This window comes from Corella eumyota, chromosome 4, assembly GCF_963082875.1.
Source record: "Corella eumyota chromosome 4, kaCorEumy4.1, whole genome shotgun sequence".
NCBI classification, from domain to species: Eukaryota; Metazoa; Chordata; class Ascidiacea; order Phlebobranchia; family Corellidae; genus Corella; species Corella eumyota.
The window spans coordinates 3761587-3788626 of NC_137493.1; the positions used below are offsets into that span (position 1 = coordinate 3761587).

At 27.7% G+C, this 27040-nt stretch overlaps 3 protein-coding genes across 4 annotated transcripts; all 3 read right to left on the reverse strand.

The window, feature by feature from the left end:
* Nucleotides 1–3327: 3327 nt before the first annotated feature.
* On the reverse strand, nt 3328–19148 carry LOC145749377 (protein polybromo-1-like). The gene is made up of 39 exons (XM_082565126.1): nt 19012–19148; nt 18386–18483; nt 18112–18259; nt 17659–17784; nt 17341–17391; nt 16910–17032; nt 16606–16761; nt 16153–16262; nt 15924–15981; nt 15714–15776; nt 15305–15472; nt 14886–15029; nt 14658–14741; nt 14474–14570; nt 13901–14103; nt 13331–13456; nt 12935–13114; nt 12361–12477; nt 11737–11864; nt 11435–11472; nt 11251–11304; nt 10849–10988; nt 10398–10538; nt 10094–10183; nt 9576–9764; nt 9402–9501; nt 8933–9102; nt 8539–8656; nt 8182–8261; nt 7873–7985; nt 7422–7632; nt 6698–6853; nt 6106–6390; nt 5823–5996; nt 5187–5352; nt 4827–4999; nt 4549–4663; nt 4365–4458; nt 3328–3817 (listed from the first exon to the last, which is right to left on the reverse strand). The coding sequence occupies exons 1-39, from the start codon at nt 19111–19113 to the stop codon at nt 3697–3699; spliced, it is 5010 nt and encodes a 1669-aa protein (XP_082421252.1). The 5' UTR covers nt 19114–19148; the 3' UTR covers nt 3328–3696.
* An 817-nt stretch (nt 19149–19965) lies between these two features.
* LOC145749880 (protein SHQ1 homolog) lies at nt 19966–23132 on the reverse strand. The gene is made up of 7 exons (XM_082565762.1): nt 22990–23132; nt 22117–22325; nt 21736–21851; nt 21396–21508; nt 21037–21203; nt 20655–20838; nt 19966–20461 (listed from the first exon to the last, which is right to left on the reverse strand). The coding sequence occupies exons 1-7, from the start codon at nt 23130–23132 to the stop codon at nt 19966–19968; spliced, it is 1428 nt and encodes a 475-aa protein (XP_082421888.1).
* A 265-nt stretch (nt 23133–23397) lies between these two features.
* On the reverse strand, nt 23398–26822 carry LOC145751054 (presenilins-associated rhomboid-like protein, mitochondrial). 2 transcript variants are annotated; one of them, XM_082567133.1, is made up of 8 exons: nt 26626–26822; nt 25741–26050; nt 25506–25616; nt 24993–25110; nt 24724–24866; nt 24410–24530; nt 23937–24150; nt 23398–23525 (listed from the first exon to the last, which is right to left on the reverse strand). In XM_082567133.1, the coding sequence occupies exons 1-8, from the start codon at nt 26700–26702 to the stop codon at nt 23459–23461; spliced, it is 1161 nt and encodes a 386-aa protein (XP_082423259.1). In that variant the 5' UTR covers nt 26703–26822; the 3' UTR covers nt 23398–23458. The 2 variants fall into 2 exon arrangements, with proteins under 2 accessions (XP_082423259.1, XP_082423258.1); XM_082567132.1 differs by having other exon boundaries at nt 25741–26086.
* Between the last annotated feature and the right edge of the window lie 218 nt (nt 26823–27040).

Below are 27040 nucleotides of genomic sequence, written 5' to 3' on the forward strand. Positions count from 1 at the left end.
CACTTACGCATCAAGCTATCGATGTTGTGATTAGTCGTTGCAATTTTGCGAATACATCAAACCCTTGGTATTCCCTTTAAAAAAATAGCGCGTAACTAATTAACATACATAATATAAAAATGCTGTAACTTTTGTTTTATTACGCATTTTTAATAATTTCTTTTTTTACAATGTTAGTTAGGGCAATGCGATTCTAATAAAGTATATAAAATCGTGTTTTGCAAATTGGCACATTATCGATAAAAGGGCCATGACTTTTTTAAATATTAATTTATTTTCAAAATATTTTCAAAATATGTTTATTAGGCCAGAGGTCGGCAACCTTTTTCGCACTGCGGACCGATTTAAAACTGGAATCTTTTTCGCGGACCAGCCTTTAAACATTTTTTTGGCATTTTCGGGTAAAAGTAATCAATTAGTTTAGCTAATAATGATGTTTCAAGGGACGCAAATTAGTTTAAAGCAATTTATTCCTTCATCAAATCGATAAAAAACATTTTTAAATGTTTCTACGACAAAATAAGCTTACAAATAAAAAAAAAGACGTTTCTGTTTCTAATCATTAAACCTGAAAAAAATACGGCCCGGTAACGTAATGCTCATGGACCGGTACCGGGCCGCGGCCCGGTGGTTGCCGACCGCTGTATTAGGCAACTGCGGTTTTATTGGTAAAGCGATTTTTTGATTTGTAATCTTGATTTTTTTAAATATTTTTTTACACAAACTGATATAGTCGGTGACGTCACATAGTTACGCTGACCGGCGCTGATCATAAAACATTAAGATTTGGCACAATAAAAAAATGCTGTAACTTTTTTTTTTCTAGAATGTTAGTTAGGACCATAGGTGCCCAGAATTCACCGAAAAAGTAACTTCGCTAAATAGTGATTCGTTACACAATACATTAACTTTGTTAACTTTAATTTGTGAAATTAAATGGAATGTAACTAAAGTTATCGATAACCGTTAACATTAACATTTAAATTAAACAATCCCTTCGTTAAACTTTTGAATTAAAGAAAAATATTTTACAAAAAAATTTTCTAGCGCCAGTTTGGAGTTATTACAAACTGGCAACAAGAATGTAGCAGACAGAGATGGTGACGTCATTTCCGTCCAGCTTCCACCGTGCCTTACTTATATTCTCAGCCTTCCCCACATACCCTAATTTATGCCCTCTTACCCAACTACCCTTTTCCACTTTTCCTTAACCCTGATTCCTCCAACCCTTAAGTGAAAAGAGACATCCGTCCACAGACGGAGCTCTTTTCACTTGTCCAGCAAAAACAGCTTTTATCTAGAAAAACAAAATAGGGCATAAATTAACACAAAAGTTTTAAATAACTGATACCCGTTCCATTTGTTAGATAGGGCTGTTAATGAAAACAGGAAAGTTAAAAGATACATTTGATTAGAACAAGCCCGCACATATGATCTCAATATCAGGAAGTTCCATAAAAAGTTATACGCTTAAAAAAAAAAAACTTGTTTGTGGTGACTAATTTAAATTTATTCTATAAAATTATTACGCACCACAAATAGTAAGATATTTATTTATAAGATCTAAAAGCAAATGTGCAATTATTTGTGGGGTCCCCCCCGACATGTAAAACTATTGTCTTATGACTTTGGTTTGAAGGGGACGTGTCATATTACATTTGATATTATGATACGATGAAAAGGCGGTAATTTCTAACATTTTATTAACTTACATATAAAAAATTGAGAATACGAAATTATATTAACGGAAGCACAATTTAACAAAAGTTAACAGGTTCGATAATAATTTTTAAAGTTCACTTAAAAGTTCAATTTTTACGCAAAGGTTAACTTCCTTCGTTAATCAACGATTAGCGGGTTAACGATTTAGTGCCCACCTTTGGTTAGGACAATGCGATTCTTATCAAATAAATAGGCAAGCGCTGATAATAAAATGTAAGGGACTACTAAAAAGCCTATCCAAGGTTTAGAAAATTTACAAGGGGGCCTGCTAAAAGGACTCTGTGATTTTTAAAGTTCCAAAGAAAAAACACCATTTTAAGGCACAATAAAAACAACTTAACACGACTCTAAAGGGTTAATTAAGATAATCAGAGGTTAACTTTATAACTCTTGCTTTCACCAATCCATTAAATTGGTCATAAATTATTATCACAAAAAGTGTTAAATAACTTACACCCGTTCTATTTGTTAAATGGGACTATTAGTAAAAACAGGAAAGTTAAAAGATACAAATGATTAGAACAATCCCGCACATATGATCTCAATATCAGGATGTGCCATAAATGTTATACGTTTAAAAAAAAACTTGTTTGTGGTGACTAATTTAAATTTATTCTATAAAATTATTACGCACCACAAATAGTAAGATATTTATTTATAAGATGTAAGAGCAAATGTGCAATTATCTGTGAGGTCCTCCCCTCGACATTTGAAACTAATCTTTTATGACTTTGGTTTGAAGGGGACGTGTCATATTACATTTGATATTATGATACGATAAAAAGGGGGTAATTCCTAACAATTTATTAACTTACATATAAAAAATTGAGAATAAGAATTTATATCAACGGAAGCACAATTTAACAAAAGTTAACAGGTTCGATAATAATTTTTAAAGTTCACTTAAAAGTTCAATTTTTACGCAAAGGTTAACTTCCTTCGTTAATCAACGATTAGCGGGTTAACGGTTAGTGTCCACCTTTGGTTAGGACAATGCGATTCTTATCAAATAAATAGGCAAGCGCTGATAATAAAATGTAAGGGACTACTAAAAAGCCTATCCAAGGTTTAGTAAGTTTACAAGGGGACATGCTAAAAGGACTCTGTGATTTTTAAAGTTCCAAAGACAAAACACCATTTTAAGGCACAATAAAAACAACTTAACACGACTCTAAAGGGTTAATTAAGGTAATCAGGGGTTAACTTTATAACTCTTGCTTTCACCAATCCATTAAATTGGTCATAAATTATTATCACAAAAAGTTTTAAATAACTTATACCCGTTCTATTTGTTAGATGGGACTGTTAGTAAAAACAGGAAAGTTAAAAGATACAAATGATTAGAACAATCCCGCACATATGATCTCAATATCATGATGTGCCATAAATGTTATACGTTTAAAAAAAAAACTTGTTTGTGGTGACTAATTTAAATTTATTCTATAAAATTATTACGCACCACAAATAGTAAGATATTTATTTATAAGATGTAAAAGCAAATGTGCAATTATTTGTGAGGTACCCCCCGACATTTGAAACTATTGTCTTATGACTTTGGTTTGAAGGGGACGTGTCATATTACATTTGATATTATGATACGATAAAAAGGCGGTAATTCCTAACATTTTATTAACTTACATATAAAAAATTGAGAATACGAAATTATATTAACGGAAGCACAATTTAACAAAAGTTAACAGGTTCGATAATAAATTTTAAAGTTAACTTAAAAGTCTGCCCTTGACTCTTGCTGATTTATAGTGGTTATGACCATTTATCGATATTAATGTAAATACTTCTAGTAAGTGTTTTACAAGCTACAAACATGAAACCCAACTTTTTTATTTTTTATTTTTTATATATACACAAAAGCGATCAAAAATGACATTATTACACTTAGTAACTGCTTTAAACATTAAGTTTAAGCACTTATATATCGCAATCAATCTTGACACTATTTTACACACACTGTTTTCAATACAAATTGTTTTTAATTGAGAGAGCGTCCTTTAACATATGATTTCTCAAAGCCCATAATGCTGACTTGGTACTTTTATGCCTTCCTTGTGCATTACCAAGCCAATGCACTGGCAGTCTAAGAAAATCAAAATTCGAGTTATATAAACATACAAATTTATACCACAAAAGATATATTGGTTCATGTTAACTGTCCGTAACTCAACAAAAAAGGTTACGTTCTCACAACCAGTGAATTTAGAAATTACGTAATATTTACGAGTTAGCTTTCTCGCAATGTAGCCCATGCGAATAAATAATAAACCATAAATAATAAACATTAGCTATAAATTACTACATTTGAGGGTAATATAATTTAATTAAACTGTAATATAGTTTAATTAAACAGTTATAAGTTCGATTATGTCCCAAATTTGGCAGTACGCAGACATCATCTTAGTTTTCAAATATATATACCCTTACCCAAACCCTATCTAAGTTTAAAACGAAAAAGGCGTTGCGTAGGAGAGTTACGTACAAGCTAAGAGTAAATTTGGGAGGTACGTAGTGTTTATCAGTTTTGCCTGGGTACGGACAGTTAACGTGAACCGATATATTTTATACTTGGTATAACTATAATCTTTACTAAAATTCATTTAATTTTATTGCAAATGAAAAAATTTTACCTTCTTTCAGCTTCAGCACTTAATTGTACACTTTCTTCTTTGATAGTTAGTGTCCTTTCCCAATTTGTGTTATTTTTTGTACCCCTTTCCAATCCTTAAATAAACAAAGAATTAATAAATCAGCAACCAGTAAATATTTAAAAAACTTCAATTCAAGTTTACAGAACAATTTTAATATATTAACCTTCAATATAGTTAAGGTAAGCTTCAGAATGTAAAACCCGTTGAGCTTTTGGTGGCGGTTTTACAAACAACGGCCCTCTCTTTAATCTATGTTTTTGTGCAACGGTAACTTGAGCCTAAAATAAAAAAACAGCATTAAAAATTTCGACTAGCATTTTGAACAATAAAAAATAAAAATATAAAAAAAAACATAAAATTTTTTAAAGTCTGTCAGACAATATGTATAACGAAACTATAAGTTTAAAAAAATAAATTTTCAAACAAATAAATTTTTAATACTGGTTGTGATTGTTGAACAGGGCCACTTGGGGTTTGTATATAGCTCGAAGATGGGGTCATGTTTGGGTAGTGTTGGTATGGGACAGTGCTGGGGCCAGCATGGGGCTGTGGGGTTTGAGTATTGGGTTGATGGAGGTGACCCGGCGTATTGTATTGATGTCCAGAATACATGGCTAAAATTTTTTTTTTTTAAAAAAAGATTATTTAAAATAATTTTTAATTAACATATGTAATTTAAAGTCTTCTCTTTTTATGTAATTTAAATTAAGTAAATGTTACAAAAAACTATTTAAAAATAATTATTAATGTTCTAAAAACAAATAATTTTACAAAACATTAAATTTTGTGTTTTTATTTTACCTTGTTGAGGCTGAATCATTTGAGGAGTATCCTCTGCATCTTTCTTTTTCTTTTTTTTCTTCGGAGCTAACTTTCCTTCTGCTTCCAATCTAGCGGTTTGTTCCTTTGCCTTCTCCTCAAATTCTTTTTTTCTGTCATCATCCAGATTTCTCCACTCCTCCCCAACCTAAAAAAAAAATTATTTTAATATATTTTTTTATATTTATTTATCCTTGATGTGGAATGGTCGACTTAACAATCTAAACATATAATAGTAGTTACCCCTACCCAGTCTTTAGTTGCGTTTGGCCATTTAGGATATTATAAAATATAATTCCCGGATAGTTAAGCTGCTGGTTAAGTGTTGGCTCAGCAGAAGTTTACACTGTTTATAGCACCTTAGTCAAGGGCGCTATAGCAGTAGAGCGGTGAGAATCAAACATATGACCTCATGCAGTGAAGCCAAGGGTATTGACCACTACACCATGCTGCCGGTTTCAATAACAAATGATTTTCATATAAATCCAAAAATTATGAACAAACTGCTATATTTACATAAAATCCTAAGAAAAAAAGTTTATAAATGTTTTTAAAATACAATAACATCATTAGGTATTTTAAGTTTCAAACTTCAAGTATGTTGGCACAAAAACTTACAATTTTACTGATTTCCCCGAAAATCATTTCCGGATTTTCAGCTCTCACTTTAGGATGGCACTCGCTAGCAAACAAGATGTACCCAGTAGAGTGTCCACTTCTTCCTTTCTTCTTAGTGGGAGGTGTTGCCACAGCTTCTGGGCGCACAGAGGATGGTCTACTGCCATCTGGTGACTAAAAAATAATTAAATTTTACTGAAGTGCCAACATTAAACAGAAGCTAAATTTAAAGTAACACTTCTTAATTTTTTGTTAAATAATAATTTTTTTTATTTGAACCTACTTGAAGTCCTGGAGAAGGGGTCATAACAGGGTGGGGTGAGCCCGGGTACATGTGAGATGGGGGTTGATAAATTGGTTGCCCTGGCATTCCCGGGGCTGGGTATCTTTGGTAACCCCCCTGCATGTAGGGGTTCGGCCCAACTCCAGCCTGGGTGGGTGAAACTGGGTAATGGGAATAAGCAGGGTGTTGGTAGGGTTGCGCATGAACCATATGTGATTGGGGGTCATACATGGGTTGACCAGGGTACATGTGATGGGGTTGGGGGGCATACCCAACTGCATGGGGCTAAAAATTAAAAAAAAAAGAACACAAATATTTTAAAAATAAAATTAAACAATTTTTTTAATTTAATGGTAATAATTTGAAATTAACAAAACCTATCAACTATTTTTAATAAATACACGCTTATTTAAAATATTTAATTATTTTAACTGATAATTTAGCAGAATGTGTCTTTAAATTAATATTTTAGTTAATATTTATAAATTTTTAAATATTTTTTTTCAAATTTTACATTTTAAATATATTCGAAAATAATTTTAAAATGTTTTTTTTCAAAAATTCTTAATTTTTTTTTTAATTATAAAAAAACCTGTGGGTTAGAGTTGACTTGGGTTCTTTTTTTCTGTTCTTCCACTTCTTTCTGTCTTGAAATTATTTCATTCTCAACAAGTGAAACAAGTAATGGTGATAAAACGTTAACCACTGGAAACGGTTTCTTCGGATAATAATATTCATCATCGACCACCTATTAAAAATCATTTCAAGATAAAACTGATTTAATATTAAAAGTTTAAATAATTTGTTAAGTATATTGAAATATTCTTAATTAAATATTGTCTTTATTAACTGTCAGTATATATTTTTTTTTTCTACTATAGAATTAACTTACTAAACTTTCTTTGGAATTTATAATTTAAATAACAATTCTAACTATAGATAAGCCACTACTACAAAGACCACAAACTAAAAAAGTTTGTATTTTAGCTTAACTGGTTATGATCATTTCTAAATAAAAATCTGGCACTGTTACACTACTTACTGTTTCTTTAACAAATATATTGCACTCCCAATAAAACCATTTACAATTTGTTTTTAAGCCTGATCTTCTCTAAAATAAAATACTTATTTTACTAATAAATAAATTTTAACATTTACTAAAAAAAAATTTATTAAAGTTAATTTTTTTCTACGTTCATAACTTTTTTTATAAAATTAAAATGCAATGCTATCTTATAATTATAAAACATTAAAATTGGTGTTTTATGAAAAAATTTTACATCAAAAAAAAAAATTAAATTATTTTTATTCTCTACCTTATGTACTGGCACATATCTTTTTACCCCTTTCAATTTTCTTGTCATTTTTTCGTTTTCGTAATATTTCGATTCGAAAACATAAACGTCTTTTTCGAGTATTTCAGTCGGTCGGCAAGCAAAATAATCCTTAGTCGACAACACAATACATTTTCCAGTTATTTCCGACATTGGAATAATCTCTTCGACTGAACTCAAAAACAATTCGTTCCTAAAGACAAGAGCATAAGTCACTTACAAATTAATAATAAGAACAAAATTAAAGTACTAAAAAAGCAAAAAAAATGCTAATTTAATAATATATTTATTGAACTTTTCTGAAAAACAAAATTTAGAAAAAAAATTTTTTTTTAAACTCAACTATAGAAACTAATTATAGCATAGGTCTATAAAACATTAAAAAAAACAACTATTTTTCATAAAAAAATATAAAAATTTAAATTTCACGTACTTGTAAAACATTCTAGTGGGCTCATGCTGCACATTTTTAGGTCTAACAAACCCAGGACCTTGAAACCAAATATTTTTGTTTAGGTCTACCCACATTTTTTCTATTCTTGCAATCTATAAAAAGTATAAAAAATATTAAAAAAAAAATTAATTTTGACACCTAAAAATAAAAAAAAATAAGACAATAGAAATAATATTGTAATTCAGATTGTAACATATTTTTAAACTAATAACAATAACAATTAAATTGTAAAAAATAATTTTTTTATTTAATAAAAAAAGGCATTTTTTAATAAGGTTAGAGTAATACCTTGTTTTCTCTTTTTATGTAAACACAATCTCCCAGCTTGAACCACATATTTTGTGTAAAGTATTGAGTGTAGTAAGTAGCTACAAAATAAAAATTACTTCAAAATTAAAAAAAATTAAAACAAGCTACATGACTAAGTTTATCATTAAATGGGTTTTAAATAAAAAAAAGTTAAACTATTTTGATTTTGAATTATTTGTATATCTTAAAAAATACAAAATATGCTATAGGTATATAGTTTAAATATAACACAAAAATTAAAAAACATAATAAAATGCCTAAAAAGTCCATAGAAATATTAAACTATTTAGCCTCATGCTTATTTGTTTTAAAAATTTTTAAATACAAACAACCTACCATCGCTGGCTGAATTTTGTGATTCAGTTGTAATATTTTCTCTTTCTTTATCTATGATAATATCTGGCCAAGATTCTAATTTTGTGTTTAACAGTGCTCTCTGTAATCCTTCTTCACCCTATGTTAAGAAATATTAAATTTAAAAATGGTCAAAATTTTTACATCTTAATAAAGTAAAAAAAATCATAAAAAAAATACAAAATTTAAAAAAATCTAATTTGGTGTTGCATATATTTTCTAAATTAAAAAAAATATTATTAAAAAAATATTGTATTCACATTAATAATTTAATTTTCCATATTTTAATTAATATAATTATTAAAAAAAAAATTCTATCTTTAAATAAAACAATTTTAAAAATTGAAGAAAATAGTTAAAACAGAAAGAGAATTACCGTGACGTTGTCGGAGAAGCAGGATGAGATCCGGATGATAGGAAGAGGAGAAGATCTTGGAACAACCTGGATGTTGTTAAGTGGAAGGTTCAGAAACTTGATCTTCTTGAAAGATTTATCTTTGCTTGAGTAGCGAGCCACGCAGACATAAACATCTTCTTCGTTTATCCCTTTTGGTCAAAATTAAAATTAAAAAATTGTTTGTAAAATATTATTGCAATAATATAAAAATTATAAAACTAAAATCTATTTATTTTAAAATATATAATAATAATATTATGTTTATAGGGATTTAAAAAAAAAAACAATCCTTTAAAAAATTTCCAGACAAAAAAATTTGTTCTTTAAATTAGATTGCAAAATTTGAATTATTTTTAAAGAAAAGTGAATTTATAAAAAATATGAAACCTTTTTTTTATAAATTAAATTTAAATTTAAAATAATGATTTTTTTAATGAAATTAATTTACCAATAGGTTTATTTTTGAAGTAATCTTTTCCCAGCATAACATAACATTTTCCTTGTATCAAATTAATTGGAACAGTGTTGTAATAATCACTCTTAAATATCTGAAACAAAATAACAAAAAATAAAAAATTTGAAACAAATTGTAGAAATAAAATTTAATCAAGAAAATTTTTACTTCTTTTACATAGAACTTCTTGGAGGGAATATGAAAAGTGGCTTCGGGTCTGAAAAACCAAACTCCATACAACCTCTGTTCACCTTTTTCATCTGTATATAACTTTTCTATACAAACAATATGTGGAGGCTCAGTTGCATTTTCAAGGTTTTTAACATAAACATAATCTCCAATATTGTAAAGTGAACCCTGGTTAGAATAAAAGAACATGGGTTAGTCCAATAAAATACATATTCTATAAAGCTAAAAATACATTTTCAATAAAGTTTTTAAATTATTTGTCCAAAATCGTACAGTTTGTTTTAAAAAGTATAGCGTATACTAAAAGGCTAAAGGTTTTAAAAATAGCCTAAATATACCCTAAAAACGGTGATAAAATACTATGCCTTATATTTAAACTCCTTTTAAAAAATTATTGCTGTTACAAAAATAACATATTTTCTAGAAGCAAAAGTTACATGTACCTAATTAAGACTTTTTTTAAAAAAATTATGGAATATGTAATAATGACATTTTACCTGGAAATCCAATCCACCAGATTTAGGAATACCGTCTTCACATTCTTCAATTTTATTTTCAATTTCTTCTTTAATCTCATGCATTCTCTCCTGAGCAAAAAAAAACAGTATTTAAAATTAAAAATTAAAAAAAATATTAAATTTTTAAAAAACATAAAATTTTCTGATCATTTCTAGAAAATCCCATACCCCTTTAATTAATAAATATATAAAGTTTTAAAGCTTTTAAAAATTAGATTTTTGTTAAAAATACATTTATTAATAAATGATATTTAACTTGATTTAATATTAAAGAAGGTCACACCTTTTTCTCTGTTTCAATTTCATTTTCCAACCTCTTATAAGTGTAAGACAATGCAGGTGACATTAACAACTCACCATTCTTACATAATTCATCTCTGATTTTCACAAAAAATTTTTGAAGTTCAACTGCATCTTCATAGGCCTGAAAAACAACAAAAATTAACTTATACAAGAAATTTAAAAGAATTTTTTATTTTCTTAAAGCAAAAAAATTAAAAATGTTTTTTAGTTCACTATCACTAAATTTAATTTTACAAATTTTTTCCCAACATTTTAAACTATAAATTAAAACATATTTCTAGCAATCCTAGACTTTTGTATTTTTAACAAACATGAATCTAATTAAAGTTAAATAATATTACAAAATTTATAATTATTACAAATCTTAAACAAAAAGGAAAACTTATTTTTAATTGAAACAAAAATGTCATTTTTTTATTAGTTTAACATACCTCGGAATCTACAGAATTCTTCGTCCTTGCATCCTCGAAAAATTCAAACATATGTCCTTGGAAGACATCCAATCTCCTGTACCTTCTATTTCGCAAATTATTTTTAATGATCTCTAATGTTAGCTTTTCATTTCCAGAATCTGGAAAAAAAACATTTTAGGTATATATCAAAAAATGGTTAAAAAATTTAAAATAAATTGATTTAGAAGACTGTTTAATAAATTAAATATGAATCCTAAGAAAGTTGGCCTTCTATTGCAAAAAAAAATAATTTCCCTTTTTTTAAAGGTTGTCATTAAATCATTGGCCTATTGGTAATGTTATACAATATAACGCAAAATTAGTCAATGTAAATTGTAAATATTACAAATTTGGTTCTTATTTGTAATAAGTTATTCTTACCAACTTCCATTTGAGATCCTGATTCATTCAAATCACTTTTATTACTCTCTTTTTCTGTAAAAATTTTAAAAAAATTTAAAAAGTGTTGCAATTTTCACAAAATATATATTAGTTCTTTTTTTACTAAAAAATATTTTGTTATTATTTTTCAATTATACATATAAGCAAGAAATTATGAAAATACCTTCTGTTTCATGGATAGTTAAGGTCTCACTATAGCACCTAAAAACATAAATTTAAACCATAAAATTAGGAAAAAGATCATAAATTAATAATATAATATTACACAAATAGAATATTGTATTAAACTTTACTAAAAAAGCTATATTTAAAATACATTGGCAACTAAACAAAAATTAAAACTATCAATTTAAAAATAATGCACTAGTTTAAGTTTAGAATAGTCAATTATTCTAATTTTTCCATCCCTATAGCTAATTAACTGAAATTCTATTTAACATGACATTATTTAAAACTCTTAATTACCTTCCATTTTCATCTTGGTGATCCATGACAGAAAGAAACAAGGTAACCAACATCTCTTGAACTATATCATTAACTGGGGGCGTTATTTCCAGTTTTTCTAATAATTGATACGACTCTAAAGCAACTTTCTATAAAGTAAAATTTCAACAAACAATATAAAAAATATTAGTTAGTGTAATAAAATAAAAAAAATTTGAAATATTCATCTGTAAGCATGTTGAATTTTTTATAAAAATGAGCTTGAAAAAAAGTAAATTAAAAAATATTTTTCTTTGGTTTTCTTAATTTTGCGTAATAATTCTGACTAACTTTTAAAAATATTTTTATAATTTTTTGTATATTTTAATCCTTATTATGGAAAGATGCGATTTATAACATAAAGATAGGATAACATATTATTATGTGATTTCGTTTTGCTCAAGTTTTAAAAATTATTTGGCATTTTTGCAAGATAACTTCTGCTTGGTTGGTTTTGGGTTTATACTGCTTATAGCACCTTACTTAAGGACACTATGACATAGAAGCAGTAGAATCAAACCAATGACCTGTAAAGCCAAATTCTGATTACTATTTAATACAAATTATAAAATACTTCTGTAACTAAAAAAATAAACTTTTGATTACCTGCAAGATAAGGGCATCCTTGTATACCTGAGAACCAGGCTCGTTATAAACACAAGCATTTTCAAACATCAAAATCATATCATTCAACATCTCATCTAATTTTAAATACTGGCCTCCCTTTAAATTGAAATATCAGTATAAAGTTTTTACAAAAAATTATTAAAAATTGACATTTTTTTACTAAATTGTAATGAAAGTTAATACATTTTTTTAATACAATCTGTGTAATTTTTTTTATATTTATTTATCCTCGATCTGGTTCAACTTTACGACCTAAAGATAGAGTAACATCAATTACCACAACCCAGTCTCGAGTTGCCTTTGGCAGCTTGGAATATTATATAAATTATAATTGCCCGATAGTTATGCTGCTGATTAAGTGTTGGCTCAGCAGAAGTTCATACCATTTAAAGCATGTTACTCAAGGGCACTACAGCATGAGAGCAGTGGGGATTGAACCCACGACCTCATGTAGTAAAGCCAAATGTTTTGACCACTACACCAGGTTGCCTTTTACAAAACTAAGCTTTAATGGTTGCAATTTTATTAAATTTTGTTATATTGTTTAAATTACCTGTTTTTTCTGTTGGATTCTGTCCATCTCCATTGGTCGTTTAATAACAGCATAATAATCTGGGAGTTCCGACTTAGTTGGAAGATGAGTAAAAATGTCGCAAATCGTCCGATTTGTAACGTCGACAAAATCTCGAACATTTACAAAAAGTTTGTCCAGTTTATGTTCCAGACTAAGTTCCTATAACAAAAAATTAAATGAAATTTGTGTTTAAATATTTATAAATATTATGAAAACATAATTTAGTGCATTTTATTACCATTAACAAAAAAGTGTTTAAAATACAAAAACATTTTTTTAAATTATTTTTTCTGAAAGTAAAAAAATATCGTTACACTACTTTTTACAAAGACATTATACAAAAATCTGATACAGCTTAAAATTTGATGTCCTTACATTTAATTTTTTTGATCCGATATCATGTTTTTCCTGTGGTTTTTGTGGTGTGACTGGGGGTAGCAAACTTAATTCTTGATATTTTTCATCCATTATTTTTTCAAGTCTGTCAGCATCTGCATATACCTGTGTACAACAATTTTAATTAAAAAATATAAAAATTCAAGGCATAAAGTAAAAATTAATAACAACATATATATATTATTAACTTAATGGTCTATGTAAATCTAACTTATACATAAGCTTTAAAATTAAAACCATATTACTAAGGCTAAAAAAATGCCGCCCTTAGTGCAAGTAGTCAAATAAGTTTAGCTTTAAATAATAAGTCAAAATAACAAAACCAAAAGATCTTTAAAAAAAGTTTTTAATTTATATTATTATATTATTATGTTGCCTATTTTGATACAGGCGTTAAAATATTAAAATTTGAACAAAAAAACTGTTTTAAATATTTTATTATTAATATCTAAAACATATACCATAAACACCATATTAGCATAACTTTACAATTTACACTAGAATAAAATGATTACAAATAACTATTCTAAAATAAATAAATAAAATTACCTCGGAATTGGGTTCATTAAAATGCCTGGCATTGTTGAACATTAATTTAAAATCTTCAACTAAATCCTTGACATTCAAATATTTGTCTTGTTTAATTTTCTTCATGATTGCTTTCATGTCAATCGGTTCCAAAACCAACTTGTAATATTCGGGGTAATCTTTGCGTGAAGGTCTTTCAAGAAATAAGCTTATCATTTCTCTTCCTAAAGAAATTAATTAAGTTATTGGTTCAAATTTAGTCTATAAGTTTGTTTTCATTTTTATTGATTACAGCTTTAAAAAAATAAATTGATTTAATTATTAATTTAAAATTTATGTAAAAAAATTACAACTTAAATGCAGGATGTGTACCAAAAAAAATATTTAATAAACCATTTTTATAGAGTCTGTATGTTGAGCATTTAATTGACTATAACATAAAGAAATAATCAGATCATGAAAAAAAATAATAAAAACCAAGATATTAAAAAGATTCGGTAAAATGCCCTAATAAATGTGCTTTTCTGCTATTTATTTATTTATAGTAAATTATAGAAATATTACATAAAATTATTTAATGATGGTTTAAATTACCTTCTGTGTCCACAGATGTCATTAAAACTTGGTGTAAATTTTTCAAGCGATCTTTTAGAGTTGCTGTTTTAAGTTTTTTGCGATACATTCGTTTGGGCTGTAACACAAAGTAAATTATAGTCAAGCTTATTTTTTAGTCGCGTAAAATTTTGTTAATATTTAAAAACAAAAAAAATTTCTTTACCTCAACAACATCTTCTTCCATATTTTCATCCCTGTCTTCAAACTCTTCTTCCTCTTCATCATCACTGGAATCCTCCTCAACTTTCTACAAATATCAAAAAAAAAAAAAAAATTGTATATATGTAAAAAAATTAAGTAAGGCCTTCATATATATTTACCAGCAATAAAACGACAATTTTAAATTTTGTTAAAAAAAATTCTAAAATTGGATTTATTAAGCAATGCCTACCTCTTTGTCAATATAATATTGTAGTCTGGAATGCACAAGTTTTTGTAAAGTGACAGCATCTCTGTGGATCTGGGATGAACTGATGTTAAAAGTCATGGCATTTGTTGCAAGCAGATCAAAATCTGAACCAACATCCTTGCAAGTCTAAAAAATATTTTAAAAAAGTTATTAAAAAAATTTTCATCAAAAATATTTAAACAAAAATTTCAGAAAAACAAAATTTTACTTAAAAAAAATTCCAAATTATTTTCCAAATTGATAATTCCCAATTTCCAAATTGAAATTTCAAATAATATTTTTCCAAATATAAAATTCAATTTTTTAATTTTTACTAAATATTAAAAACACTTCATTTTATAACATTAAACAAATTTACATAAAGGTCCTTAATAAAAAAATGCCTTAGTATTGTACCCTACCTCATACTTTTTGGTCACAATTTTTTTGCGAATCAACTTTAAAGAAATTGGATTTTCAATTTCCTCATAATACATTGGGTAATGTCGTTTGTTCGGTAGTCGAACAAATGGATCAGCTACCGAATGGCCATTTATTTGGTGATTCACAATTTCATTGTAAAAGGCAACCTGTGAATTACACAAATATTAGCTGGAAAAATTGAAAATTTACTCCAAAAGTTTTAAAATAATTTAAATAAAAAACACAATACATTAAAAGTATACTATTTATACATTTTACATAAAAAAAATTGTTAAAAAAAATTTTACAGTTTGAATGTCAGCTTTAAATATATAATAATAAAATAAATGCAGTTAACTACGTATCAAAAATGTTTAAACCAAACTTAATAATAATGAATTAATTTACTTGGGTATGTTTGGTGTTGCAATGAGTAATGGAAACATCGTGTAAATCACTATCTTCTTTGTCCTAGAAAAATTAACAAGTTTAACTATAACAACTCAAGTTATATTAAACCCTAAACAATTTTTTTTTAAATCGCAAAAAGTATTATAGAAAATTGAAGACAAGTACTGTTGCTCTAAAAACACAAAACAATTATAAATTTAATCTCACTTTTGTTGACAATTTTTCGTGACGTCTATTCGATGTTCTTCCCCAAGATTTACGAATTCTAACAAAAAATCATTTTTTTATAAAAATTAACTTAACAATTGCATAAACATTTAAAAAAAACATAAACTCATAAATAAGAAAAGCTTCCTTAAATAAGAAACTAAAAAGCTTCGTTCTTAATGTGACAAATTGTAAATGACAAAATAATGAAAAAAATTTTAAAACTTACTTTATTCTGGCACTTGTTTTGACTTCTGATGATTGAGGTTGTTTCGATTTCTCAAACTCAAAAATTCGTTCGTAAAACATGTTCTTTATGGTAATAGCATCATTATATATCTAAAATTACAAGTATACATATAGAGTTAAATCATAGTGAATTAAAGCATCAAGTTGTGCAAATTTTGATAAATAGAAAAAAAAATAGCCGAAAAGTTTACAATGTTAAATCTAAAAAATTCTGTGTTATATTAGTGTTGGTAACAATTAAATTACAAGTCAATTCCAAAAAACATATTAAATATTTATCATCAAAAGAGTAAGGCAGAATTAATAGGTGTTTCAGCATGCAAGCAGTGGGGATTGAACCCAGAAAACTGTGTAGCAAAGCCAAGTGTTTTAACCACCAAGTTAAAAAATATATAAACACTAAATTCATTATTTAATTTTTATATGTGAATACCTGAGATGTGGGTTCATTGAACGTCTTTGCATTCTTCACCAACAAATTAACATCCTTCCTTAACGAAGAAGAAGATTTGTAAAAATCATTCTCAATCCGATCTCCAATTATTAAAAAATCAATCGGATTTTCTATAACTTCATAATATTGCTCGTTCTGTGAAAATATCAACAATAATTCACCAAAAAAAAAAAAAAATTTAACCACATCATTTTTAAATTTACCCTTAATGAATTTGTAAATAAATGATTTTTAGTTATATTTAATTTTTCAAAGTCAATTTCAACATAAAATATTATCTTACAGATTGGTCAGGCACTTGCATGAACATCTCTGCAATAACTCTTCCATTTTCATCTGTTTCCGTGACTACGCTTTCATAAATTTCTTTCATTTCATCCATGCTTAGATCCAAGTTTTCCTGATCCTTTAAATCAATTTTAATAAATTTTTTTTCTTTTTAATTAACAGTTGTGCTTTAATTATAAATAATAGTAGTTTAAATTTTATTGTGCCAAATGCTAGAAATAATTTTAAAATGATTTTTTAAAGTGCAATTAAATAATCTTTATTTTATTATTTGAAATGTTTATGTCTAAAAAACCATAGTTTGCACTCCCATTTACTCCAAGATTAAGGTAACAGTATTATTAGATACATTTAATTACAATTTCGACATTCTTAAGTCAAAATTCAATATTCTTAATCTTTAAACATTAAATAATTTATAATTACATTTGAATTTTCAATGTCAGAATTTTCTTTTTCTTTTAGCTTCAGCTTAGGCTAAAAAAAAGTTAATTTAAGTGTTGACATTTAAAAATACATAGAAAAATTGTTTCCATGAAAATTTAAAAAACTTTTGGGTCTTTGTAAAAAAACCCTAACTCTATTTATAATTACTAAATAAGAATACAAGTAGTTCTTTTATTTACATTAACCTATAAACAAATTAAACAATAGGTCATTAAAAATCCAATAACAAAATAATGATTTTAGGCCTTTTTTATTTTAATTGACATTGTATAACAACTTTCCAATAATTTTGTTTACCTTCCTTCCAGGCCTTCCTCTCACTGGAGTTTCTTTTTGTTGATTTGCTTCATCTAACACTTGAGCTTTTGTGGCAAGAAAAATCTCCCATAAGCTGCAACCATCTTTAAATTCTTGTGAGTCTTCCTAGAAAATTAAAAAGTATTCACAGATATTATATTTATTAAAATATCAACCAAAAAAAAAAAGTTTTTAATTCGTGTGTACACAAAATTAGAAACTTTAAAAGCATATATATACCAATAATTTTACCTTTTCAAAAATGCAAAAATTTTGGTTTTTCGCACATCTATGACAGTGAATAATAAGATATATAATAAATATTACTTTAATGCGACGGGAAAAAATGATAATATTTAAATAGTTAATATTAAACCAAAAATACTCTACCAAAAATTTTAAAACTTGGTTCATTTAATTTTATTGAAATTTGCAAAAAAAAAAATATTTTACCTGGTAAAATTTTTTCGCATTGCTGACCATTATTTGTATATCGGTTGTAAAATTTTCAATGTCCCGATATTCATCCATGCGAATCCTTAACCCAATTTTCGTAAGGTCAATAGGGTCAACAATTTGGTCATAATATTCAGGATTGGATCTGAATAATTATAATTGCATAAAAATAAACAAACAAGAAATATTGGCTTAAATAAATAAAAAATTAGTAAAAATATTATCTTTGCAAAACTTTAACATTTGAATTAAGTCTTAAATACGTAATTACCGTTTAGATGGAAGTTTTGTGAATGTTTCAGCAACAAAGTGTTCATTTTCATCCTGATAATCTTTTATTACTTCAAAAATTGATTGAACCAAATCACTCTAAAACAAAATAATTTATCCAAACATAAAAACCATTTTTTTTTTGTATATATCTTTATCCCCGATGTGGGAAGGTCGAATGCGCAACCTAAACATAGAAAAACATCAGTTGCCCCGACCCAGTCTCGAGTTGCCTGTGGCAGTTTGGGATATTATAAAGATTATAATTGCCCAGTAATTATGCTGCTGATTAAGTGCTGGATCAATAGGAGTTCATACCGTTTATAGCACCTTACTCAAGGGCGCCACAGCATGAGAGCAGTGGGGATTGAACCCACGACCTCATGGTGGTGTAGCAAGTGTTTTTACCATCACTACCACGCTGCCATTAAACTAATATGTCAAATATGTTTGTAATGCAGCATAAAATTGTGAGTTTAATTTTAAACCCTAACTCACCTATATATATTTAAAATTTAAGATAAAGTTTTCGCGTTATAAGTCATAAGTTAGTTTATACCTTAAATATTTTCTAACAAGAAAAATCACAAAAAATAACTAAGTAATTCAGCGTTTAAAGGCAAATACCTGATCAAGATTATTAGTTGATCTTCTTGATCTTTTAACATAAGGAGAAACATCCGATGCAGCATCTTTGTTCGGAGTTTTAAATTTCCGCTTTGGTGGCATAATGGCTTTCTAAATAAATACCCTATGCAAACCCCTAACAAAACACCATTTTTACAAAAAAGGATTTATTTAATATACCAGTTGTTTAGTTTAGAATCAGATTAATGTAATGTATAACTTGCTAAATGTTTAACAGAACCGAAACTAGGTTTAAACGTGCGCACAACAAAATACTTCGAAATCTGTAATAAAGCGGAAAAATTCAAAAAAGTAAATTTTCGCGATAAACAAGTGTTACTACGTTGACGTTAAATCGACAACACAAAACCAGCGAAAAAAAAAATTTTCCAATTTTTTTGTATATATTTTTATCCTCGATGTGGGAAAGTCGAATGCGCGACTTAAACATAAAGTAATATTAGTTACTCCGACCCAGTCACAGGTTACCTGTGGCAGTTTGGAATATTATAGATAATAATTGCCATATAATTATACTGCTGATTAAGCGCTGGCTCAGCAGGAGTTTGTACCGTTTATAACACCTTACTCAAGAGCGCTACAGCACGAGATCAGTGGGGATTGAACCCACGATACCATGTGTGGTGTAGCAAGTGTTCTTACCACTCTACCATGCTGCCGGTTTTCTTGTAAATAAGCTGCACCCAATCGCAGTATTTCGTTTTAACAGTATTTGTTTTAAAAATATTTTTTTTAATTATTTTAAATTTAGTAAACCTACTCCAAATTTTTTTAAGACCTACAATACTTGTGGCCTATAATATAATGTTTAACTACAAAATTTGCTTTGTTGAGAGCTCATTCACGTTTTAGCAAAAAAATTATATAAACACAACGTACTTAAACAAATGATATCATAAAATAAAGGTACATAAAGCAAAATAAAACAAATGTTTAACTATCGTCCAAAGAAAGAGATTTTATTTCCTTGTTTAAAGTCAAACAAACATTTTTATCAGTCTGTGAGGATTCAACCACTTCGGATTCTGAATTGTCATCAGAACTGTAGTCAGAATTACTACCAGCAACTGAATTTGAATCGTCATCAGAATCTAGTTCTTCATCAGAGCTATTAACTGAGTCAAACCCCTCTTCTGATAAAGTCAATTTAGCAGCTTGCTCTAAAACATCAAGGTCAAGCCTACAATCCGTTATATAAAGCTTGGTATGTTTGATTGCTTCGGAAAGAGAAGCAAAGTGTTTTTCAGGCTGAGTCTGTAACCACACGCAATAATCACTGATGAATAAATCGTTAAGTACATAAGTTGGGTCAGAATTGCAGGACTGAAAAACTTGGTGAATGGCAAGAAAACATCTTAAAATACATTTTACTCCTGATTTACAAATTTCTGCAACATCATTTATAACTTGAAGAGCCAATTCCCAATTTCTAATTTAAAAAAATTACAAAATTTAATTTACTTTATTAATTTTTTTTAAATATCATGACTTGTTTAAATTATAGTCAAGCATCTGAATAACCATAAATTTTTATGTTATAGTATCCTTTTTTGGATGTTTTTAAAAGCTTTAAAAAAATCTAAAAAAATGATTATCAGGTTCAAAACTTTTATATAATTTACCTGAAAAGCGGATAACATAAAGACCGTCTACAACATGCGACTATGGCATTTTTTAAAGAACTTGGGTAATCACACCATGACAAACATGAACTAATTGTTCGAATAGTCCAAGCAGATTCAACATTCTCTTCATCTTCTGTTGATCTTATATCATAAGCATAAGCAAATAAAATATCAACAACACCTTCATTTAAAAAAATAGGGATTTATAATACTATTGTCCCTATAACTTAATATTGAGTACATTAAAATATATAAAAAAAATAATATTTACGTTTCAAAAATTGTTTAAATTAGTTTACAAACTGCATTAGTTTCTATTTTCATTTTAACGTCAATTAGTCCTTGTTTAAATATATACCCTTTTAGATTTCCATCTTACCTAAGTAGGCTAGTTTGTTTTCTTTTTGGCTTAACAAGTAAGAACGTCTCGGCAAATGCAAAAGTTTATCATTTTCATCGGAAGTAAACTCAATATTTTGATGTTCCTTCCACCATGGTTGAAAATGTATTTTTTCCAATATCACTTCATTTTCAAATAGATCAGCCCTTGAATCAAAAAAAAAAATTTAAATTAAATAAAAGTGCCTAAACAAATGTTATGTGGTACAATTAAATTTAAATGAACAAGTAAGTTTTGTTATAAACCTGTGAAAATACTAGTAATTTCCAATTACATTGTTGCAAATTTTTTTTTTAATTTTATAAACCTAATAGTATTGTAAATGAAGACAAACTAACAAATAATGATCAGAATCAAATTTTTCATCTTCTGATTTTTTTCGCAAAATATTTCGCTTGGGAAAACTTGTGGTCTCAGGATTTTTAATGTAAACTATATCCAAACCCTCATTCTGTAAAAAAAAGAAAATAAAAATCAACACATTTACATATAGTAAAGCGAAAAACTAAATATAGTAGAGCCTATACTTATGTCCAATACCCATGCCTACATAAATAAACATTCATAAAACTAGGCCAAATGACGACCAACCAGACTCAATTAAATGTTACATGCAGGGTAGAAATTTAAGTAGTACAAATAGTATTTTAAAGGGGGTGCTTAAGTAGAAAAATTTACCTGTAGTTTTGTTATGACATCTTGTTTTTGATTGCAAAATCCATAACCAAATGAAATAACTTCATCATCAGTAAACTGAACGATCTCATTCCAGTTAAAATTAATTTCAGCTTGAACTAAACAAAAAGTTTTAAATATTTGCAATTTTTATATTTGTATAATCTATACCCATAAATAAATGTAAAATGAAAGCATTAAAAAAATAAAAATTCATTTTTATTTTAATAAAAAAAGGTTAACTATTTTAAATAACAAAAAATTAAAAATAAGACATTTTAATTTATTGACGGTAAGATTGTATTCTTCTAAAACTAAAAAAATGTCATTTGTTACAATATTATATTAAGCAAAATGTAACTTTCTAGTTAAAAAACAGCTTACCAGAACCAGGCACTTTGTCTTCAATTTCCTCAACCAAACATGGTTTTGTATTGGTTGTTTTGGGTCCAGCTAATAAAGTTGTTAAAAACTCTAAGCCAGAAAAATGTTTATCTTTCTCAACTTTCTTAACATTTACTGTATATATCCCAGAATCAACATCATATTTACAATTGGAATTATCCTCTGTTATTTCTTCAGGAAGTTCCAATCTAATATAAACAACAAAGTTTAAATTTAAATTAAAAGTAGACTATGTAACAAAAAAGTAAACATAAACAATTAAAATAAATAACTCGTTTCTGTTCATGTAGAAACTGCCCAAAAAAGCATTTAACAAATTTATTTTCACAGTTAATCAGTTCAATACAATTCATTTGTTAAATTAAATACATAAATAAAGAAATACATGGGCTCGCCCACTCAAAAACAGACTTGTTCTTTTAAAAGACCCAAGCAAAACAATAATTTTTCTAAACCTAATAACATTATTTTCTGCAAATTAATAAAATAAAAAAATGTACACCTAACACACAGACTATTACAGACATTACTATTACAGACATTAATGTACACCTAACACACAGACTACTACAGACATTACTATTACAGACATTAATGTACACCTAACACACAGACTATTACAGACATTAAAATGTACACCTAACACACAGACTATTACAGACATTAAAGTGTACACCTAACACACAGACTATTACAGACATTAAAGTGTACACCTAACACACAGACTATTACAGACATTAAAGTGTACACCTAACACACAGACTATTCGTCACCGACCCCCCGCGTTTTTTTGCAGGCCGAACCTTCTCACGGCCGAAGCTTCTGGCAACCATTACAGACATTAACAGTTACCTCAAATAATATGGTTTTGCTTGAAAACAAAAGCAAGATCCATCACATAAAATATCAACTTCGGAAATTTTCGTGTAAGGAGCTTTGATGTTTATTATTAGTTTATCGTTATCCTGGTCAATGTTAAAAACCGGTGTTAGCATCTTTAACTAATACACACTCGAAAAATATATATTTATACGAAACGAAAGTTTGTAAACAAAAGCACGTGCAAGTTGTTGAAGTGACGTAACCTAAATGTGGCATAAGCCACGCTTTAAATAAACTAATGCCCTTTTTCAAAACTACTTTAAGGTTATCATAAAAAACTAATTTTATTGCTTTTTTAAGACATTTTTATTTAAATAGAAGTTCCAATAACCTGTAACAACATTCAATAATTCCTAAAAACAACACTAAACAGGTTTATTTTAAACATTTTTTATTCTTTTAATTTTACAAATATATAAATTGCATATTATATAAAGAATTAGTCTTTTTTATCGTTCTTCTTCAACATTTTGTATAACAAATACTCTCCATGTTTTGCATACCATCTAAAAACAAGATTTAAATAATTTATTTTCTTCAGAAGATGGCTAACACCAGCAGCGTGGTGTAGTGGTCAAAACACTTAGCTTTACTACACGAGGTCCTGGTTTCAATCCCCTCTGCTTTTATGCTGTAGCACTCTTGAGTAAGTTGTCATAAACTATGTAAACTCAGGCTAACCCTGCAGTTAATTAGCACCTTTACTATTAGGTAAATAATTTATTATATTCAAACTCCCAAAGGCAATTTGAGACTGGGTCAGGGTAACTGAAGTTACTCTATGTTTGGATCGTGTATATAACCTTTATACATTGAGGGTAAAATGTATAAAAAATGTAGTTAAGTATATCAAAAGATAAATATTAACAGTTACAAAAAGGTTAAAAACACAAAGGCATTAAAACAAAATATCTTACAATCCAAAAAGTAGCCCTGAAAGATGCCCAGCATGATCTAAAGCTGAATACCTCCACTTCGTAAATGCAGCAAAAATTAAACCGAGGGTATCAAACAATAGAATGCATTTTAAACCATTTTCAGCAGTAAATGACCAAGTCGGAATAAACACAATTGCAAGCCTACTGTCTGGTGTTTTACTGCATATGTAAGCAAGCACAGCCAGTACAGCACCTGAAAGTTAAAACATTGTTAACCAATAAATATATTCAATTTAGTTACTTTTCTTACATTTTTTAGCTCTGGCAAATTTAAGAAAATATTAATTCAATATTTTTGGTATGCAGAAGCCAATATGCCCTATTTTTTTAATTTTGCATTTGACAGTTACTAGGCAATGTATATGGTTTTCTATTAATAAAAAGCAGTATTATATGTGTATTTTAGCGATGGTGTTTGCACAATTCGGTTAGAAATTGTAACACAATAATACCTGAGGCACCAAGTGAAGGAACAGTAATGCCACCTATTGTTTTAATTAGTAAACTTCCATAACTTGAAATAGCTGCCGCTGATAAATAAAATGATAGAAAACTATTTGAAGACATTAAATCCTAAAAAAAAAACATTTTTAAAAAAGAAAATAGTTTTTAGCAAAAAAAAAATTATCATACAACTTTTTAACTTATTCTTAGGGCTTTTAATTAAATATTTTAGACAAATATATATCTAGAGTAAAAAGTTTTGAAACTAAAAAATAAATTTGTTTTAAATAATAATCTGTGGAAAACTTAACACATTACATACCTTGGGAAGGGCGTTGCTATGATAAGTAGCAAAATGACCCCATGCTTCAACAAATGTATGAAAAACATACATGTTAAACAACAAATGAAAGAAAGAAACGTGACTGAAAGCAGAACCAATTAGCGACCAAACTTTTTGTGCAGCTAAAAATAAAAAATTTTTAAGTAAACTACAATTAATTTACTTAATTTTAGCATAACTTGTGCCTTAACATAACACAGCAAAAAAATTTTAACATATAACTTTATTCAAAATTATTATTTAGTTACGTGATGTGGTTAACAAAAATCTTGTAGACATTGCAGGTATTAAAGCAGGTAATCTCCAGCAAAACCAAACCGCCAAGTTGAGTCCAATAATAGTTGCTTCAACGCAGGTAATGGGTTGCTAAAAAAATTTGTGTTTTTTTGCAAGATTACAAAAATACATGTTTTTTTTTGTATATTTCTTTATCCTCGATGTGGGAAAGTCGAATGCGCGACTTAAACATAGAGTAACATCAGTTACTTCGACCCAGTCTCGAGTTGCCTGTGGCAGTTCGAGATATTATAGATTATAATTGCCCGATAATTATGCTGCTAATTAAGTGCTGGCTCAGCAGAAGTTCATACCGTTTATAGCGCCTTACTTAAGGGCGCTACAGCATGAGATCAGTGGGGATTGAACCCATGACTCCATGTGTGGTGTAGCAAGTGTTCTTACCACTACACCACGCTTACAATGTTACTTTAAATGATCATACATTTTTTATAACACTTTATTAACAATTTTTAAAAAATTACCAAAGGATTTTTCAGTTTTAATCCAAAATTTTGAATGCATCGGTTTAGAAAATTACAATATCTTTGTGTTAAATTATATCTCTCAGTCAGGACAAAAACTGTTCCACTAACCTGAAAATAAAAATAAAAAAAAAACAATCACAAATATAGTTAAACAACTTTGGACCATTTAAAAAACAAAAATTCATTATTTTTATATATAGCCTCAATATATATATATAAAAATTATACATACCAATATTGTAAAAATGCCGTACAAAAATAGTGATGGTTTAGTGCTTTTTTCTTTATTGGAGTTTGATTTTTTACTGTTTGTTTTTTCTTTGTTTAAATCTATTTCCTCAGTGTTTTGACGGGATTGAAAACCTCTAACTGATTGTAACTTTTGTACATTGTTAGAACACAACTGATGTGGTAACGAATTATACAAATTGGTATTGTTCAATACATATTTAGGTTGATTCGAAGAAAAATTTATAGATTGGCTATAATTGTTAAACTTTATAACAAATGCAGAAGATGGATTGTGTATTCTTTTAAGCAAGCTGAAAGATAAATTTTGGTTTTGTAGATAAACATGTCTAAAAATAAATTAAAAAAAATTAATTTACCAACCAGAAAATTATGTTTAATCGTTATCGACAAAGCAGTTAATGACATGAGGTATTACCATTCCATATGAATCCTACAACGTGTATGTTTATGTAAGAATGCCTTTTAAGTATTGAATCCTACAACGTGTATGTTTATGTAAGAATGCCTTTTAAGTATTGAATCCTACAACGTGTATGTTTATGTAAGAATGCCTTTTAAGTATTGAATCCTACAACGTGTATGTTTATGTAAGAATGCCTTTTAAGTGAGACACAATAGCAAATTTCTTTCGAATTTATCCTCAATATAAGAATTTGACTTTACAGTCTTAACATTGGGTAACAGTTGTTATCTGAACCCAGTCTTGAGTTGACTTTTGCAGTTTTAAATGTTATTAATACAATTTCCTGAAAAGTAATCTGGAGATTGTATTTTTAGCAAATACGTACAGTAATAACAATATTGAAGGCTATTTTAGTAATAAAAATATAAATTTGCAATCTTTACAAATAAAAAGCAACATTACCTTGATACTTGAAAAACTGTTTGGTAGCAACGATGTGGTATACAAAATCGCAGTGAAAGTCTTGGGCGAAGAAACATTCTGGAAATCTATAAATTAACGTTCAAACCTTGCTGTGCTTGTTTGTGCAGGATTTCTTAAATCAATCTAATTTGTTAAACATATTGACAATACATTTAAAAAATTTTTAGATTCAAAAATTTACCTAAATATACAAGAAATCTTATGATCTTAAGATTTGTTTTTATAAATATATATTTGTTGAGTTGAACTACTCATTTTTTCGCTGTCGTCGTTTAGCATTTCACATTTGTTGTGACGTCATATACAATAACAGAGTCTGTACGTAGCATGTGCGTACAGCAAAGAGGCAAAGAGCAAACAAAGGCTTATAAGTTGTATTTTTTAGGTGTACAAT

Bases quoted from the DNA above. Each gene is read 5' to 3' on its own strand.
- LOC145749880 (XM_082565762.1), bottom strand. From the start codon at position 23,132: ATGCTAACACCGGTTTTTAACATTGACCAGGATAACGATAAACTAATA. The intron at 21,204-21,395 runs GTTAGTTTGTCT...TTTTGATTCAAG, and splicing joins TTTGATTCTGATCATTATTT to GGCTGATCTATTTGAAAATG. The intron at 20,839-21,036 runs GTAAGATGGAAA...TTTTAAATGAAG, and splicing joins AAACAAACTAGCCTACTTAG to GTGTTGTTGATATTTTATTT.
- LOC145751054 (XM_082567132.1), bottom strand. From the start codon at position 26,702: ATGTTTCTTCGCCCAAGACTTTCACTGCGATTTTGTATACCACATCGT. The intron at 25,111-25,505 runs GTAATTTTTTAA...AAATTTTTTTAG, and splicing joins TAAAACTGAAAAATCCTTTG to CAACCCATTACCTGCGTTGA. The intron at 24,867-24,992 runs GTAACTAAATAA...TTTTATTTTTAG, and splicing joins ATTTTTGTTAACCACATCAC to CTGCACAAAAAGTTTGGTCG.
- LOC145749377 (XM_082565126.1), bottom strand. From the start codon at position 19,113: ATGCCACCAAAGCGGAAATTTAAAACTCCGAACAAAGATGCTGCATCG. The intron at 14,104-14,473 runs GTAATTTAAACC...TAATTTCTTTAG, and splicing joins GACATCTGTGGACACAGAAG to GAAGAGAAATGATAAGCTTA. The intron at 11,865-12,360 runs GTAATCAAAAGT...TTTACTTTATAG, and splicing joins AGGATGCCCTTATCTTGCAG to AAAGTTGCTTTAGAGTCGTA.